The sequence below is a fragment of the Desmodus rotundus genome, chromosome 2 (genome assembly GCF_022682495.2).
Source record: "Desmodus rotundus isolate HL8 chromosome 2, HLdesRot8A.1, whole genome shotgun sequence".
Lineage (NCBI taxonomy): Eukaryota > Metazoa > Chordata > Mammalia > Chiroptera > Phyllostomidae > Desmodus > Desmodus rotundus.
Window position 1 is genome coordinate 100,298,063 of NC_071388.1, and position 16,656 is coordinate 100,314,718.

The window sequence follows — 16,656 nt, forward strand, 5'->3', positions numbered from 1 at the left end:
CTCACCACGTGCCCTCCTGCAGCAGGCAGCCTGTCTGGATGCAACTTCATCAGCTCGTGAGCCTTGTGTTTCTTTTTTTAGAGGACCCCTCCCCGCTTCCCACTGTCTTGGCTCCAGGGTTCATCATATGCACCCTGTTCCATCCCTTTTGAATGAATGATGGGAACACTGGGCTCTTACCATTGAGAGCTGGGCTCATTTGGACCCCAGTTTGCTGGTGGTTCACTGGGCCTCCAGTAGTGCCCTCGGTGCGGCCTGTGGGGTTCTGGGGTAGAGAGTAAAGAATTCAAAGAGCTCCCGCAGCCTGCTTATTAGTTCGCTGGGGCTGCCACAACAAGCAACACAGACCAAGTGGCTTAACAGCAGAAGGTTATTTTCTCACGGTTCTGGAGACCGGAAGTTCAAGACCCAGTGTCTCCAGGGTCAGTTTCTTCTGAGACCTCTCTCCTTGGCCGTCTTCTTCCTGTGACTTCCCTCTGTGTCTGTGTCCTCATCTCCTTTCTTGACACCAGTAAGCTTGGGTTAGGGCTCTCCCAGTGACCTCATTCTAACTTGATTACCTGTCTACGGACCCTGTCTCCAAATACAGTGTGTTCTGAGGTCCTGGGGGTTAGAACTTCAACATGTGAATCTGGGGGGGTGGACACATTTCACGCCCTGGCACCCTGCAAGCCCGGAGAACCTGAGTCCCCTTGCAGTTATTGGCCCAAGGACCCCTGGCTCACCCAAGGACCGCGGAACACGCGGCTCTCGGCATTCCCTGTCCTGGGAGGGGGCTGAGGGAGCTGTCACCAGATACCCTCAGAGAAGGGAGAGAGAAGTGTGGTTGTGGAGAAGGGGCAAGGGCAACAAAGGCTCTTAAAAGACCCTGGAGAGTTATACTGCTGTGATGCCGAGTGGAGGCAACCAGTGCACAGAAAGAGAATGAACATTTATAAACACTCACTGAACGCCTGTCATTTATTACGGCATATAGGCTCTTGGCAACTATTAGTTGCTTGGCTGACAAGGTGCTTTACATATGCTCTCTGCTCCTTATAAAGATCCCAGAAAGTAGGTATCACTGTGCTCATGTAACAACAACAAGAGTGGACGCTCAGAGGAGTTTAGTAACTTACCTAAGGTCACACAGCTGCTAAGTGGTATTTGAACCCAGAACTCCCTACACGCCTTGGCCATGCTCTCTCCACCAGAACAAAGGCTCAGGAACAGAAGATAATGGAGGGCCCTTCAGGGTCACCGAAGAAACAAGGGGTGGGGCAGGGCGGGGAGGCCAGCCCTGCGGAGGAGCTTCTGTCCCCGCAGCAAGGAGATGACAGCCCACACCTGGAGAGCCTGCCCTGCCCTACCGGCCTCTTGTTAGGCTCTTTAGAGGGAATCAGATATCTTGCTGACAGTACAGATTTTTGTCATGTTTAAACTGAGGTTTTAAATTAGATTTTAGAAAGGATGCAAAGTGGTTTTTCTCTCTTGCTCCCCACATGGTGGTGATGGAGGTGGGGGTGGAAGCACTTGCCTGTACACGAGCCTCTCCTTATGATTGTGTCCCCTGCACCCCTGGCTTCTTGCAGTCCCGAGGCCCCGCCACCCCCAGAGCCCACGTGGGAAGAGCAGCAAACCAGTGTGTTGCACCTGATGGGGGACAGCTTCCGGGAGACCCTGAAGAAGAAGAAACACGCCTTGGTCATGTTCTATGCCCCTTGTAAGTGGCTGGGATGCTCACGGGGGGGTGAGGTAGAGGGGTAGGCCAGACCGAACTGAGATCCCCCTTTCGACCAGGGCATCTTCAAGTGACTTTCAGCTCATCTCTGCTGTAAGCAAGACTCCCCAGTTTCATTCCAGGCTGAGGTCCTTCCAAATCCAGAGCCTGCTTCTGTCAGTCAGCTCTGTCGGGTTCTCTCCCTCCTTCTGGGAAGCCTGTCTCACATCAGTCCCAAAAGCCCTCTGCTTCTGTTTGTGGCAGGGACCTGCTGTAGAATTATTCAGTCTCCTCATGTTTCTGGAATCTTCCAGGCTGTCTGCCTTCCACCCCTTGGCTCCCTCCATCCTGGCTTCACCTTCAAACCTTAGAACTTAGCAACTTGGAATTGGCCTTCCCATGTGGCTTTGAAGCCGCTGGGTTTGCAGCTGCAGTAGGGCACAGTCACATGGCCTGCAGTCAAAGCTTGCATGAGGGAATGGCGCACCTGCTAACACTGGGGTTTGTGACCTCAGGTTTTGTGTATTCCCATTCTGAAGTTAATTGAGACTTAAAGGAAAGGCTCTTGAATTTCCCACTCTTCTTTGGTTGCCCTTCTCTCTCTCCCCCAGGTTACAGCTCAGCCTAATGGAGTGGGGATAATAAAGCTGTGATCTGCGGAGAAGCCAGGCAGTTCAAGCCCCTCGTAAACCTGCTGGGTTGTAGCCAGCCCTCCTGTTTGCTCTCCTCCTGCCCCTGCTTTTCAAGCGTCAGTGATCCATAGTGTCTCCCAGCACTCGCCATCTGGAAGGGGTTGCCTCCTGGCCTTGCCATCCCCCAGCCTCAGACACTGCCCTCAGGAGGCCAACGCGTCCCTCTGAGTGGGACTTTTGCTTTCTTGGTTCTTTACAGAGCTTCTCACTGTCCTCATCTGTCCTCAGAGTTTGCTTGAAAGACAGGGGATTTTAAGAAGTGAACAGCATCCTTCTGGGCAGAGTGGGGGGTGCAGGACTGAGACCCAGGAGATTCTCCTCAAAGCAAGTTCGTGACAGAGCTGTTCCTGCAGTCTGGTGCTCCTTTTCTTGGTCACAAATTCAATTCGGAGGTAGGGCTTTCTCAGCAGCAAGTGACAACCTGGCTGTAGAAGTAGGAGCACTTGACTGGCTGCTGGGTGTACTTCAGAAAGCCTGGGCTGAATACTTTCCCCGGAAAGTGTCCCTCTTTCCCCCTGGCCCTGGGGTGGGGACTCCTACCCTGCTGGGGTGCTAAGGACCTCCCTCAAATACCAGCTGTGTGCAGGGTGGTGTCCTGGACTCAGGACACAAAGGAAGGAGGTGTGGCGGAGGTGGTCCCTGCTGGGCCTCAGGGCCCCACAGTTGGCCCTGGCAAGAGATAACTTTAAACGTAGGGCGAGTCACTGAATGACCCAACTTCTGTCAAAGGGCTTGGTGGCCTAGACCCTTGCATCTTCCTACTGCGCTTCCCTGACTCTGAACTGTGCTGCAGGCTCCAAAGACGGGTAATCAGTGGGTTGAAGGTATTGTGGGGTGGGGGGTGGGGGGACAGGAACTATCCAAAGAAACAAATGTTCAAAGTTTTTTTAACAATAGAAATAATATATACTTATTTATGTACAAAGACTCTAAATACTACAAAAGGTCAAATACCTGATAAGTTAGTTATAAAGTAAAAAGCAAAAACTGACCTCCTTATTACCCCCCCAGCTCACCTCCCCCCACTTCCACTTCCCCAGTTCTCACACACATCTTCCTCCTGCTGTCTCACTGTTCTCCCCAGTTCTGAGCCCCACTTTGCTCTGAGTGGTCAGGCCACCGCGGCTGCCCTTTGCTAGGCCAGTGTGGCTGCATCTCTGAAACTGGAACTTCTGTCCTGTCCTCAGTCTTTGTTTCTGTCTCCCCACTCCGGGGAGCTCCTTTGGTTTCCTGCTCTGCAGAGGAGGTGCCTTTTTTTTTTTTTCAAGAGTCCAAATTTAAAAAAATTCATGCCTCTCTGGTCCACCCGACACCTCTTGGCAACTTATTTATGCCCTTTTTTGCACGGCCTCCTTTCCAGTTAGTCATTCACTGTGTTCTTTCTTTTGGATAACGAGAAAATTAGATGCAACGGAAGGCCATTAGTCTGAGACATAATACTTTAAATTGATGCTAACAGGAGTTTGCACTAGGCTGACAGTTACTCTTATATTTCCAGTAGCGAAGGGGTTAGAAAGGAAAAATTAGTGATGCCAGCTCTGGGGGAAGAGGGCAGCTTATTTCTGGCAGCCTGATGCTATCAGTGGGCATCCATGCCACTCACAGGGGGCCTCTCGGTGACCTAGGGCAGGCTTTGGCGAGCTTTGTCAGCCAGCACGTACATCCCACTCTCCATAGTGTGAAATTTTCTTGAATTTGAGCTCTTCTTCCTTCTGTTAGGACATTAGTGAAGTGTTCGTGTAATTGCCACTGAGGCAATTAAAAAGGCATCTATTAGTATCTGCTGTGAGTTAGGCTGTGGTAGGCACATTTAGTTCTGAGATAGCCCACAGCCAGCCTCGCTTTCTTCTCTACTCCTGACTTAGATGATGGAAATCCCTTTAAGCCCCCTCCCCATCACCATCCACCCCATGCTAGGGCTAGCTCAGGAGCCCATTCAACTGCTGACTTCAAATTAAAGTCACAGCTTAGTCTTAATTTGGTTTCACAAAATCCTTTGAAATGCCAATCATTATGATCTTATTTTTAAAAGAGAGAAAGCAGATGAGCAAAGCCATTCTGTCACCGCCTTGGCTTCCCCAGGCCAAGGAGGGCTGGAGGGCAGGCCTGGCCTTTTGTCAGGGAGTTGGCTGGAGCCAGGCCTCTCCACAGGGCATCTGGCCTCCCCACCTGTGTTTTGATAAGAATTAATTACCACAGTCAGGGAAATCCTCCCCTGAATGCAGTTCTGTTCTCTTGGCAGTTGTGTTCAGCATCTGGGGAACGATTGAGAGGGGAGGTGGGCTTAGGTTTTGATCTGCTGATGCTGAGGGAAGGGCTGCAAAAGTGGGTCTGGACCAGAGCAGCCTGCAGCTTCCCAGGCTCTGTCCTCAATGGATGCTGCCCTGGGTTCTCTGGGACCGGAGGAAAAACTGGCCCCACACAAGTGTCAGCCCGTGCCTGAGATGCTGCCCTCGGAGCCTGAGGGGCTCAGAGTGGTGCAGAGAACAAAAGAGACAAGATGGCGTGCACATCACAGTCCCTTCCAGAGCCTCTGGAGCCACAGGTCCTCGTCTGCTCTGACGGGCCTCTTCCTGGGTCTGGAACCTAGGCCCTGAGAAGCATCTTGCAGCTTAGGGGACTCCCTGCAGCTTGTCCTCTTAGCCTGACCTTAGCTTTCCCGTGCCTGGATCCAAGGTTCAGGTTGATTGTAGAGCGAAGGGTTAAAGGACAGCATGAAAACCGGGGCCTGGCTTGGCAGCTCAGTCTGGGATGAAGGTAGCGGTTGCTGACAATGTGGAAGTCGGGCCCCGGAGCATGAGTAACAGGGGCTCAAGCAGCGTGGTTGCTTCTGTGCCCCTCACCCCGCCTTTCCCAGTCCTGCTTTCTCAGTCATGAAATGGAGAGGTTTGCCATTGTCACTGGGGCAAGAGAACGGGGTCTTGTGACAGGCTCAGAGAATCCTGAGCACCCATCCGCCTCTTCTGAGCACAAAGCTCCCTCTGCACCGGGCTCTTCCAGCAGCAAGGGCAGCCCTCTGTGGGAGGTAACTGTCGACCTTAGTCTGCAAGTAGGGTGGGAGGTGCTGGCTGCAGTCAGCCTGCTGCCTGCTGCTTGCACAGGGACGCCTACAAAGCCCTCCTGCCAACAGCAGATACACGGGATGGTGGTTTGAGGGGCAGGGTTGATGCATGGACCCTGACATGGGGGTATGCAGGCAGTGGGAGTCAGATGAAACCCCACAGTCTGTTGGGTGGAGAGGAGCTCCTGGAAAGGCCTCTCTGGAGCTTCCAGGAGGGGCTCCTGGCTCAGCAGCCTCCCCCTCATGTGCAGCATTCTCTCTCCCTCTCGTGCAGGGTGCCCACACTGTAAGAAGGTCATTCCACACTTCACTGCCACTGCTGACGTCTTCAAGGATGACCGAAAGGTAAGGAGACCCCTCTTTATCGCTTGTCCTGCCTCCAGCTCTGCCCTGTCACCGATTACCACACCTTCCTCCTTTCCATTCAGTCCCTTCCCAAACAGGATCTGCCGAGATCAGGGGATTCCTGGGAACCAGGACTTCTTTTTTCATTCGGCAGGGCAGAGCAGGCTGGATTTGTGCTGCAAAATCAACCAAAGGGGAGACACTGAGCCGTAGCAGGCCTTCCTTGGAGGAGGGGGGTGGTAGAGGGGTCATTTGTTTACTTTGTTTAGAGCTTGAACCTTTTTACAGTAGGATTTGTAGTCATGTATTACTTACATAATCAAAATACAAATTTAAAAAATCCAACACAAGTCTACTATAGGCAGCCAAGGTGGCGGAGAGCAGGCTCTATCCATGGAGCTCCACAAGTGCAAGGCTCCTGGAGCAGCCACCTGATGAAGCATAAAATTAACCAGCTAGACCTGCAGACTGGGTTAGAGTGCATGGAGCGGGGGCCCCCAGGCACATCCCCCAGGCAGCTCCAGCAGCCCGGGCAGTGCAAGCTGCTGCCCAGGAGGGCTGGTAGGGCCAGAAGAAGAACCCGTAACTCAGGCTGGTGCGGCTTCGCTGCCACTAACGCGTGTGACCTGGATGGGTCACATCAAGTCTCCAGGCCATGTATTCCCTTCTCTGTAAAGCTGGAGGCTGGTCTAGAAGAACACAAAGGCCATTCCCAGCCTGGGACAATGTCATAGGAACCTGTACCCTGACAGGCCCCAGAAACACAGCCACATACACCAAACCCAAAGTCATCTGCATCTCTGCTGTGGTGCCTTGTTTTCCTGGGTGGAGTCCTCAGGCAGAGCATGAGCTGGCTGGACACAGGCACTAGAAACACCTTGAGTTGGCCAGGTGGGGGTGGCAGTAACGGGATAGAGAGTGCTTACCCAGACAGCAGGTGAGAGGGAGCCAGGCTGGGGCACAGGCTCATGTGTGGAGAGTGGGGACACACTGGGGACTCAGACCCCAGAACCCTGCCCTAGACTAGGGTCCTGGGTCCTGTCGTCACCCACAAGCCCTGGCTGTGCCCTTGAAGGAACCCTCACTCCTGCAGGAGGGAGTATAAGCACCAGAACCGTATTTTCCCTCCTCTTGCCACCTGACCCGCATTGAGAGGGACATGGCCAGAAGGGGCTTTCCATCTTCAGTCTCTCCCACTACCTGCTCTGGGAGCTCCAGGGTGGTCCAGCGTAGCCCGGCTGTCCATCCCTGCAGGGTCCCTCACACAGGGCGCTGGGTGGTGTGGGGAGGCCTTTACTCCCCGGAGAACACTCTGTGCTCTGGACAAGACAGGATTGTGGCGGAGGTGTAGGGTCTCCCTGCCCCCTGCCTGCTTAGGTCCCCATGGCTCTGGGGTCTGTGGAGGCATCACTTCAGTCCCAACAGGCCAGGCCAGCTGTGCCCACAGCAGGCAGCCAAGGGTCAGCCCTCCTCCTGGATGTGCAGCGAGACGAGTCCCCTCTCCCACCCTGCTGCCCAGTGGTCCCCTGACCCCTGCCTGCGTCCATCAACCTCCCACCTGGGGTCCTTGTCCTCCATGGCCCCTTCCCTAACACCATTCATTCCAGCACTAACAGTGTGCCAGCCTTTCTCCCCTTGGTGTGTCCACTGCTGAAGTCCCCCATAAGCTGCTGGGAGGGAGTAGAGGCTCTGCTTATGCACAGAAGCCCCATTTTCACGGTGACCCCTCCTTCTGAGACATTGATGTACCTTTGCTTAGTTGTCTTAACTTGGACCAGTAATGTTGCTGGCCTTTTCCTGGGGTCATTCCTGTCTCTCCTTCCGCCTTCCTTTATTCCAAGCCAGGGATGACCCTTGTTTTCAGAAGCACACTTAACCTCTCTGCCCCAGGCAGCGGGCAGGCCTGGCTCCCGGAGGTGGCTCTCAGTAGCCTCAGGGCAGCATTCCGTCTCCGGCCTGGGGGCCTGACTTTGCTGGTGCCACGTCGCGGGGCGCCATTCTAGGCAATGAGATCAGACGCTCTCTGGCATGGTTCCAGGAGCTGCTGTTTGTAAGAGCTGGCTCTCATACTGACCACAGGCTGGTATTTGGTGACCTCTGGCCTGTCCAGCTCTCTCCTTCCACTCGTGACTCCAGAGAGGAGCTGTGGAATGCCCAGTGGGTTATTGCAGCCAGAACTGGGTCTCCTGACACCCCACCTCTTAGCTGGAGTTGCGTTGTTTTCCATCCAGAAGCCAGTCCCAGTTCCTTCCCCAATCAATATGCAATTGGTTGCTTACTTCGTTTTCATAGCCAAAGTCAATATTAGCTCCTGCGGAGATTTATTTTACTGAATCAATAAAGCCACATGAGGCAGTTCACATTTTAGCTAGGGAGCCTGCGCTCCCTCCCAGCAGCTTACTGGGGGGTCTTCAGCAGTGGACACACCAAGGGGAGAAAGGCTGGCACACCGTTAGTGTTGGAATGAATGGCATTAGGGAAGGGGCCGTGGAGGACAAGGATCCCAGGTGGGAGGTTGATGGATGCAGGCTGGGATCAGGGGACCACTGGACAGCGAGGGGTGGGGGTGGGAGTTCGTCTCACTGTGCACCCGGGCGTGCCCAGCCTGGTGGTGAGCAAGGCCTGCAGTGCAGCTCTTGGCCAGGTGTGACGGTCATCCGAGGCGGGGTCCCTGAGGCAGCAGGAGCCCTTCCTCTGTGATTGTCCCAGAGGCTGCTATAACTCAGGCCACGTCTATAGTTCCCAACATGTTTACAAAGCTGTCTGCCCATCAGGAGGGCAAGCTCCCTAAGGACAGGGACCTCGTTTGTCCTTGAATTCCCTGCAGTCTTTACTCCTGAGACCTCTGTAAATGTTGGTTGAATGAAGGAACGATAACATATTTAATATTTCTTGAGAGTCCCTCTCCCACCAAGCATTATGTCGTGTTATCCTCACAATAGCTTATCCAACTAGGTATTACTGCCTTCCCAGTCAAAGACTGAATCTTAGAGAGGTCGAATGACTAGCCCAGAGTTACCCAGCTGGAAATGGGCAGCGTTAGAATGGAATCAACAGGTATTGTCAGAGTTCTCCCAGAAGCCAGTGGGGCCTGGGACTTGACCACACAGGGTTTATCTGAGAGGAGATAAAGGAGGAGAGAACAGACAGGAAGGGAACAAGAGCAGGGGCATTAATGAGCAGATTATTCACTGGCTTTGCTTCTAGCTCTCTGCAGCCTGGAGGCGCAGGTGCCAGTGGCAAGTGCTGGGCCAAGGGAACACGGCAGGGCCCTGACAGCAGGTACCATGGAACAAACCTAGGAGTTAGAGGGGTGCATTTGGTGCTGCTGGTCAGTTCAGTACAGATCTTGAGTGGGCATGAAGGGGGCAGGCATTTCCATGGCGAAACTGGGAGAGATGAGAAATTGGCAGATCCTCTGCCTTCCTTCCAAAGAGTCCACGCCACTTCCTTGAGAGAGGGCCCACACTTGTCCCTTCTCTTGTGGAAACTGAGCATGGAGGAGTCTTTGCAGCTAGAAGTGGCCCTCTGTGTGTGGCTGGCGGCTAGTTTAGGTGATTCAGAATAAGTACACACTTTATAATTTAGTAGATTTATAAAACGATACACTACATTTCCCACAGCTTCAGGGCATGTATACAAATTAAATTTATAATTTAAAGTGGGTGCAGGAAGAACAGCAGCCTGGAGCAACACTCATCAAACACTTCCATAGCATAGCAGGGGGGCATTGGGTCCGGCGCCTGGGTCTCCAAGACGGCTGCCCTCTGCGGGAGGTCTCCCCTGGGCTGGGCCCTCCTTGCCTGCCCCAAGAAACAGCCCAGAGGATGGCCAGAGGAGCGTCTGCCTCAGGTTTCTAAATAATTGTAAAGCCACTCTAAAGGGTAAGCTGGGGTTCTCAGAGTCCACGGGGGCCAGCCCTCAGGTCTGGGAGGTCAGGCTTTGTATGGGTGTCTGGGAACAACATTTGAACCTGCCCAGAGGAGACAGCTGCCCCGCTGCCCCCTCCAGGTGTTGCCTGTGGGAACGAAGGGCAAGTGCCATCAAACCTGGCTTTTGAAGAGAAGCTGTCAAGCCAAACTTTTATATGAAAATCTTTTGGCTCTTTCTCTAGGTTGGTAGCTAATTCAGATTTTTAAAAAAATTTTGTGTGGGCCAAACAGAACAGGACAGAGAGCCAGATATAGATTGTGTGCAGCGAGTTTGCAAACTCTGCTCTGTAAGTAGTACTGTGGAGCAGGTGGCCGCAGGTCCTGCTGGTCTGTGGCCTGTTAGGAACCAAGCTGCACAGCAGGAGGCGAGCGGCTGGCCAGCAAAGGAAGCTTTGCTACATTACCGCCTGAGCTCTGCCTCCTGTCTCCCCTCATGCCAAAAAGATTGGGGACTGCTGCTATAGAGAATGACGTAGCTGAAGAAGAGGTAGGAGGAAGGCGGGAGGGCAGGTGTGGCGCACTGGGGCCCAGTGTGCAGGCCGTACCTCGCTCTTCAGTCTGACCACGGAATAGTAGCCCTGTTCACCTGGGCACGTGGTGAGTGACCCGTCAGAGCAACTGACTGCTGGTGGCCCTCGGGGCCTCTCCTACCTGCAAAGGGGGCCTTTGTTCAAAGGCAAATAACCAGCAACCAGAGAACTCTGTGAATCATGGCTGTTCAACAATTCAAGCTGTGAGAATAGTTCGGTCTGACTTCCTTAATGTGCTCAGCTCTCAGAGACCCCACAGTCATTCCTCTCTCAGGTCCTGGCATGGGCTGGTCGTCTCCTTGGGTGCTCATCACACAGCTGGTTGCTCGCTCATCACTCAGGGTTCGTATCAGATGTTATCTCCTCGGAAAGGCCTCCTTGGCCATCCTGGAGAAGGCAGGCCTTCTGGCTATTGTCTTGTTGAATCACCCTCTTAATTTCTTCAGAACAGTCACTGGGCTCAAAGTGATCTCACTTATTACATGTCCTTCAGCAGGAAGAATGGCAGTCACTCCATAACTGAGCTGTGTCAAAGTCACCTTGTCCCCTTAGCATCTAGAACATATAAATGACAGGACTTTGGTAAATGCTGGCCTCTCATCAGAATTGGTCCTCCCCTCTTCTGTGATGCTTTTGTATTGCGTGTTGCCGTTACTGGACCCTCTCCCCACCTTCCCAGCTTTGTGACCCTGAACAAGGAAAAAGTTCTGTGTGCCTGCCTTATACCCTCTTGTTCTGAAAGAACACTAAGTAATAAGAAAGCACCACCCGGCATGTGGAATGTGTAAGATGGGCAAGAAGAGGCCTACGGCCAATTTGGGAACCTCTTTCTCACCAAAAACTCTGTTTGCTTTGGTCATGCTGAACTCTTCTAGTTTATGGAAAGTGCCCCCTGGCTGGAACTTTCTTTGCTCCTGTTTCAGTCTTGGCTTAGCTGGCAAACTGTGCAGAGTGTCTTGGCTCCACTCTCCTAGGCTCTCTGGGCACCCAGGACCATCTCCATCATACCTCCTACCACACTTTTTGTCTCTATCTGCCATTCTTTATCAGAACAGACACCGAGCACTTTCTGGGGACAGAGCTTGTGTACGGGGCCGGTAGGAATGACTATAACAACAGTTGGGGCCTGACCTGGTAGCTCGGTTGGTGAGAGAGTCACTCCAATATGCCAGGGTTGCAGGTTCAATCCCTGGTCAGGGCACGTACAAGAATCAACCATTGAGTACATAAATAAGTGGAACAACAAATTGATGTTTCATGCGCTCTCTCTTCCTCTCTCTAAAAATCAGTAAGTTTACAAAAAACCAGCTGATGTTTACTGACCACTAACCGTGTGTCAGGTCCCTATGCCTCTGGGGATTGAGGCACCAGCAGCATAGGTAATTTTTCTTTGATCTTAATATGCAACCAAGCCAACATTTGCACTCAGGAAACTTGACTTCAGAGCTTTTGCTCTTAACCTTGGAACTGTGCTGCCCCCCGAGCAGATGTCCCAGGAATACGAATTGGCAAATGAATGAATCTCATGGTGCCTTGCAGAAAGTACCACAAAGCCTGTGCTGTTTACAGCTGCTTTCAAGTCACAATTTCCGTTATGGCCACAATAGTGTCTTGGTATCCTACTAGTCCCTTGGTAGCCTTGGGGGCTTGGTTCCAGGACTCCCCACAGATACCAAAATCTGAAGATGCCCGAACCCCTTATATAAATGTCTTCTATTTGCATATGACCTACTCTGGTTTGTAGGCGATAGCAGCTTCTGCCTGTCCATCACTTCATTCCGCTGGATTCAACGTCGTGCTTGGCACATGGCAAGGTCAAATTTTGCTTTTTGGAACTTTCTAGGATTTTTCATTTTTCAAAATGTTTTGATTTGCAGTTGGTTGACTCCATAGATGGGAAACCTGCAGATCCAGATGGGCTGCTGTACTCTTGATTTTAAAAGGTAGTCTCAGGGCACGCCAAGCTGAGTGCTCAAGTCTTACCCATCTGCCTCGGAAATAGAAAACAGGTACCGTCAATCTCAAGGGAGCTCCAGGCTGGGGGTGCTTTGGTTTAGCTCCTCCCTGCTGTTGGGGAAAGATGTCAGGAAGCAGCTGGCGTGGGCCAGGTGCGGCCTGCATGCAGCATCCAGGCCTCAGCTCTGAGCCAGAGGCCCCTGTGCCAACCCTTCTTCCATCCCCCGTAGATCTCCTGTGCTGCTGTTGACTGTGTCAAAGATACGAACCAGGAGCTGTGTCAACAGGAGGCCATCAAGGGCTACCCCACTTTCCACTACTACCACTATGGGAAGTTTGCAGAGAAATATGACAGTGATCGGACGGTGAGTTGGGAGAGGAATCTGCCCTGAGCTCTTTCTGCTGATGGGCAGGGAAACGGCCACTGAGGAGCAGCAAGGGGTCCTCCAGAGGGCCTGTCAGAGCTGAGCAGGCAAGGGCCTGGGCCAGCCTGGAAGCGGGTCTCAAGGGGTTGCCACAGAAGCCCTGCCCCAGAGCCAGGGTGGCTTCTGGGGGTGTAGGGGGTTTTCTTGCCTGGTTCTCAGGGCTTCTCTGTGGGGCAGCCGATCCTCCTGAGCCTCCCAGCATCACCAGCTGGCCCCACTGGTTCGGCCAGTTTCTGCATGTGGAGGGTCGGGAAAGGGGAGTGAGGGAGAGTGTGCACATCTGTATCAGGGGTTAAAATTCCTTTTCTCTCTTTCTCTCCCCTTCCCTGCAGGAATTGGGGTTTACCAATTTTATTCGAACCCTCCGAGAGGGAGACCACGAGAGACTAGGGAAGAAGAAAGAAGAGTTGTAATGTCTGCCTCAGAGAAAGCTTTTCCATTACACTGTGAATGATACCCTGTTTTATTGTTCTTTCTGAATTTCCACGTGTCTGAAGACAGTTTTTTAGAGCCGATTATGGCCATTTTTACAATTTTGAAATAAAATTAAGCCAGTTGTTTGGTGGTGTGGGTTATTTCTGCAGAGCCTGTGCTAACAAAGGATGGGTACTCGTGTTCTCCCTCATTCCACATCGTCTTCCGGGAGGAGAGCCGCAGTCCAGGGTCATCCACACAGAAGACACTCCCGAGGGCAGCCCGGGGTGCCCGCCCCTGTCGATCATTGAAGAGCAGAACAAGGAACTTGGACCACAGAATATCCTGTCGGAAAACGACTAGCGTGGCAAGGAAGTACATCCAGGTGATCGGGGAAAACGGGATGCTGAAGCCAATTAACCAAGCATTAGCTTTCTGTGGGTCATTGTGGTTTCAGTCTTGTGTGTTTTCCTGAAAGTCATTTACATATTTTTCTTTCTCCCACAATTTCTGTCTTCTCTTCCTCCTTCCAGTCCCTTCATGCTCTCCCTTTGAGTAGAATTCTCCACGTCAGGGTCAAGCCCAGGCTCCAAGGGGCATCAGAAGGGAGTGGAGGAGGGGACTTCGAGGCTGCTTGCTCTGCACACAGACTGGAAGGGGTGGTGAGGGGAACATGGTGGTGTATTCTTAGTGTGCAGATGTTGGATCTGTTAACCAGCCCGCCCCCCAACCACAGTAACTTCCCACTCTGCACACCACATTCTCCAAGGACAGTGCCACCCCAGGCTCTCTGCTCTGATGCCTCACTCTGCCTCCTGCCTGTGTTCCATCCTCCCAACCATTTTTCCCACTAGCCCTGCTTTCTGCATCCCTGTATGACTAACACCCAACCCTGTGCCCAGCGGTGCCACAGAGCCAGAGCACCCATACTGCATCCAGTCAGTATTTCTCCACGGGGCGTAGAACTGCCTCGCACCAGCTGCCTTGACTTCAGTTGTAAGCAGTGGTCCTGGTACTTGGCAACTCAGTTTGGTGGCCTTGTTGGGGCTGGCCCTGTGGTAACATTCAGCCCTGTTTCCTGGTCTGGCCCCCTCCCCCATAGCCTCTGTCCTTGCTGATAGGTCTGTGGGGAGGAGGATCAGAGCCACAGAGTTCCTCATGGTGTGTTGACAAGGTGCCACTCCCAGGGCTCTGTTAAGTGAAATTGAAAGTTCTGAGAGCTCTTGTTTGGGGCGATGTCCCAACTTTCCAATACCCCTGCCCACTCCTACATCATCCGTTCAGCCTTTCATTCCCCCTACTTCCTTAGCAGTGCCCCCTCCAAAAAAAAGCCACACATGTAAAAAAAGAGCATGCCCTAAATAAATTTAGGGACCCAGTTTAGCAGGGAGGGCCTGAGTTTAACTCCGGGCAGTGCTGCTTCCTGTGTGGTCAGGACTCAGCATTTCCCTGGGTCCCCACAGAGTGGTGTGGAAGCTGGCTGAGTCTGGCTGATTAGCTTCCTGGAGGGGTCATCTCAGTGAGATCACAGCCGGCCTCAGAGGTCCAAGCAGCAGCAGGAATGAGGTAGTGGCCAACTAGGGCTAGAGAAGGAAGGAAGGTGGCCAAGCCCCAGGCATAAGTAGCAGACAGTGACAGAGGTGCGGCATGGATCAGCATGGGGAGCAAGGATCTGTAAGAGCCAGCATGAATCTTAAGTCCCACCTCACTGTCACTGGGACAGTGAGCCTTTGTCCACATCTCATGTGGCAGGGAGGAGGGGAGCTCTGAAAGATGACATCTATGTGGGGAATCATCCGAGAATTGCCTAGAGGTAACTTTCAGGTTATTGGATCAGACTGCGATCGCCACTTGTACTGCACAAATGGGCATGGTGTGAACACGGAGCTCCTGCATGCCTGAGAAAATGTGGCGCCCCATCCTGAACACAGGAGTGCAGGTGAGGCCTGGCTGGCACAGGCTGGAGAGGTCCACGGGCCCCTCATTCCACATCTTACAAGATAGATCTTGGTTAATCAAGCCCAAGTTTTAGGCTCCTTGTCAACAAAAACCATCAGAACTTTTCCACACTGCTCGTGGAAAAGATCAACCCTTGATAATTAATTTCGATGGAATATTTTTTTTCACCAGTGTTCAAGGTGATATATGTGATATAAGACTTTGGAAAATGCAGAAGAAAACTTAAATCACTCATAACCCTGCTATCACCAGTACTATTGAATGCGGTGCATTTTTCATCACAAATGATATTGTTCAGTGCTTTATAACTTTTAAAAATTATACAAAATATTTTAATGTTTTCCTATATCATTAGCTATTCTGTCTCAACATAATTTTTAAAGACTATATAGCGGAGTTTCTCAACACTGTTTCTTGGCCCTATTGACATTTTTGGGACAGGTAATTCTTTGTGGTGGGGGCGCTTTCCTATACATTGTACAATTTTTAGTGGTATCTCTGGCCTCTAACCCTAAGATGCCAGTAGCACCTCCCCCCACCCCCACAGGTTATGACAAGCAAAGATGCCCCCAGACTTTGCCAAATGTTCGCGGAGGGGGTGGGGGGGAGGCAAAATCTCCCCCCCTGAGAACCACTGCTTTATAGTACTTGATGGCATATAAGTATAGTCATTTACTTATAAATCTATTATTAGATGTATATGTTATTAGCAGTTATTCCTAACCATGAGTAATACTTGAACGAACATCTTTGGTTGGGTCATTTTACACAGTTTATACGTTTTCAGAAGTGGCTTTTTTGGTCACAGAATATGCTTATCTTTAAGGCCTGTGATACGTATTGTCTATTTTCCTTCAGTGGTGTGCCTATTTATACTCTTACCAAGACTATATGAAATTACTTGGTTTTCTAAACTGCTAGCTCTCAGAATTATAATTTTTAAAGATATTTGCAAAGTTTTTATATAACTTTTAAGACTATTTTTCCAGTTACATTTTATCTTGAAAATTCATCTTTGTTTTAGCCTGCCAGGATACTTTAGAATCTATTTTTGTCTCTTACAAGTTTTCTGTCTTTAACTTTATGTCACTTGCAAATTTGATGAGAATTAAAATGTTAAAGAATGTAGCCTAGAATCTGCACAGCCCTTTATGGTTTGGAAGCATTTTTAGCCACATTCCATCTGATGCTCGCACGGCCCCGTGGCGTTGTATATGAGAAGGCTGAGGCTCTGGGAGATTAGGTCATTTGTCCAAGGTCGCAGAGGTGGTTAAGTGGCAAAACTTGGAGGCCGCACAGGGTTTCCTCTCTCCCACGACCAACAAGACTTAGTTGGAGATTCTTCCTTCTAGTGATTGTTGCTTCATTTTCAAGCCCCCACTTATCATTACTGTACTAAACAGCATAATGCCCGCTTAGTACGTCTTCCCACTTCTGGTCAAGATGGAGGTATATGTAAACATGGCTCACCTTCTTGCAAAACCACATCAAAATTACAACTAAACTACAGAACAACCATCACTAAATCATCAGAAGTTGAGTTGAATGGAAGTCTGACAACTACAGAACTAAGGAAACAATCCATCCAGACTGGTAGGAGATGTGGACACACAGAACAGGCTGGTCCCCCACCCATGTGTGGT

General features: G+C 51.5%; 1 protein-coding gene across 1 annotated transcript in view; it reads left to right on the plus strand.

Annotated features, from left to right (window-relative positions):
• The window catches only part of PDIA5 (protein disulfide isomerase family A member 5), a 92,114-nt gene extending 78,917 nt beyond the window's left edge, over positions 1 to 13,197 (plus strand). Inside the window, exons 14-17 of the mRNA XM_053918438.1 lie at positions 1,572 to 1,702; positions 5,727 to 5,797; positions 12,446 to 12,580; positions 12,973 to 13,197. Coding sequence (XP_053774413.1) covers positions 1,572 to 1,702; positions 5,727 to 5,797; positions 12,446 to 12,580; positions 12,973 to 13,053 — 418 coding nt within the window. The 3' untranslated portion in view covers positions 13,054 to 13,197. The remainder of the gene's footprint in view (positions 1 to 1,571; positions 1,703 to 5,726; positions 5,798 to 12,445; positions 12,581 to 12,972) is intronic.
• Positions 13,198 to 16,656: the final 3,459 nt, after the last annotated feature.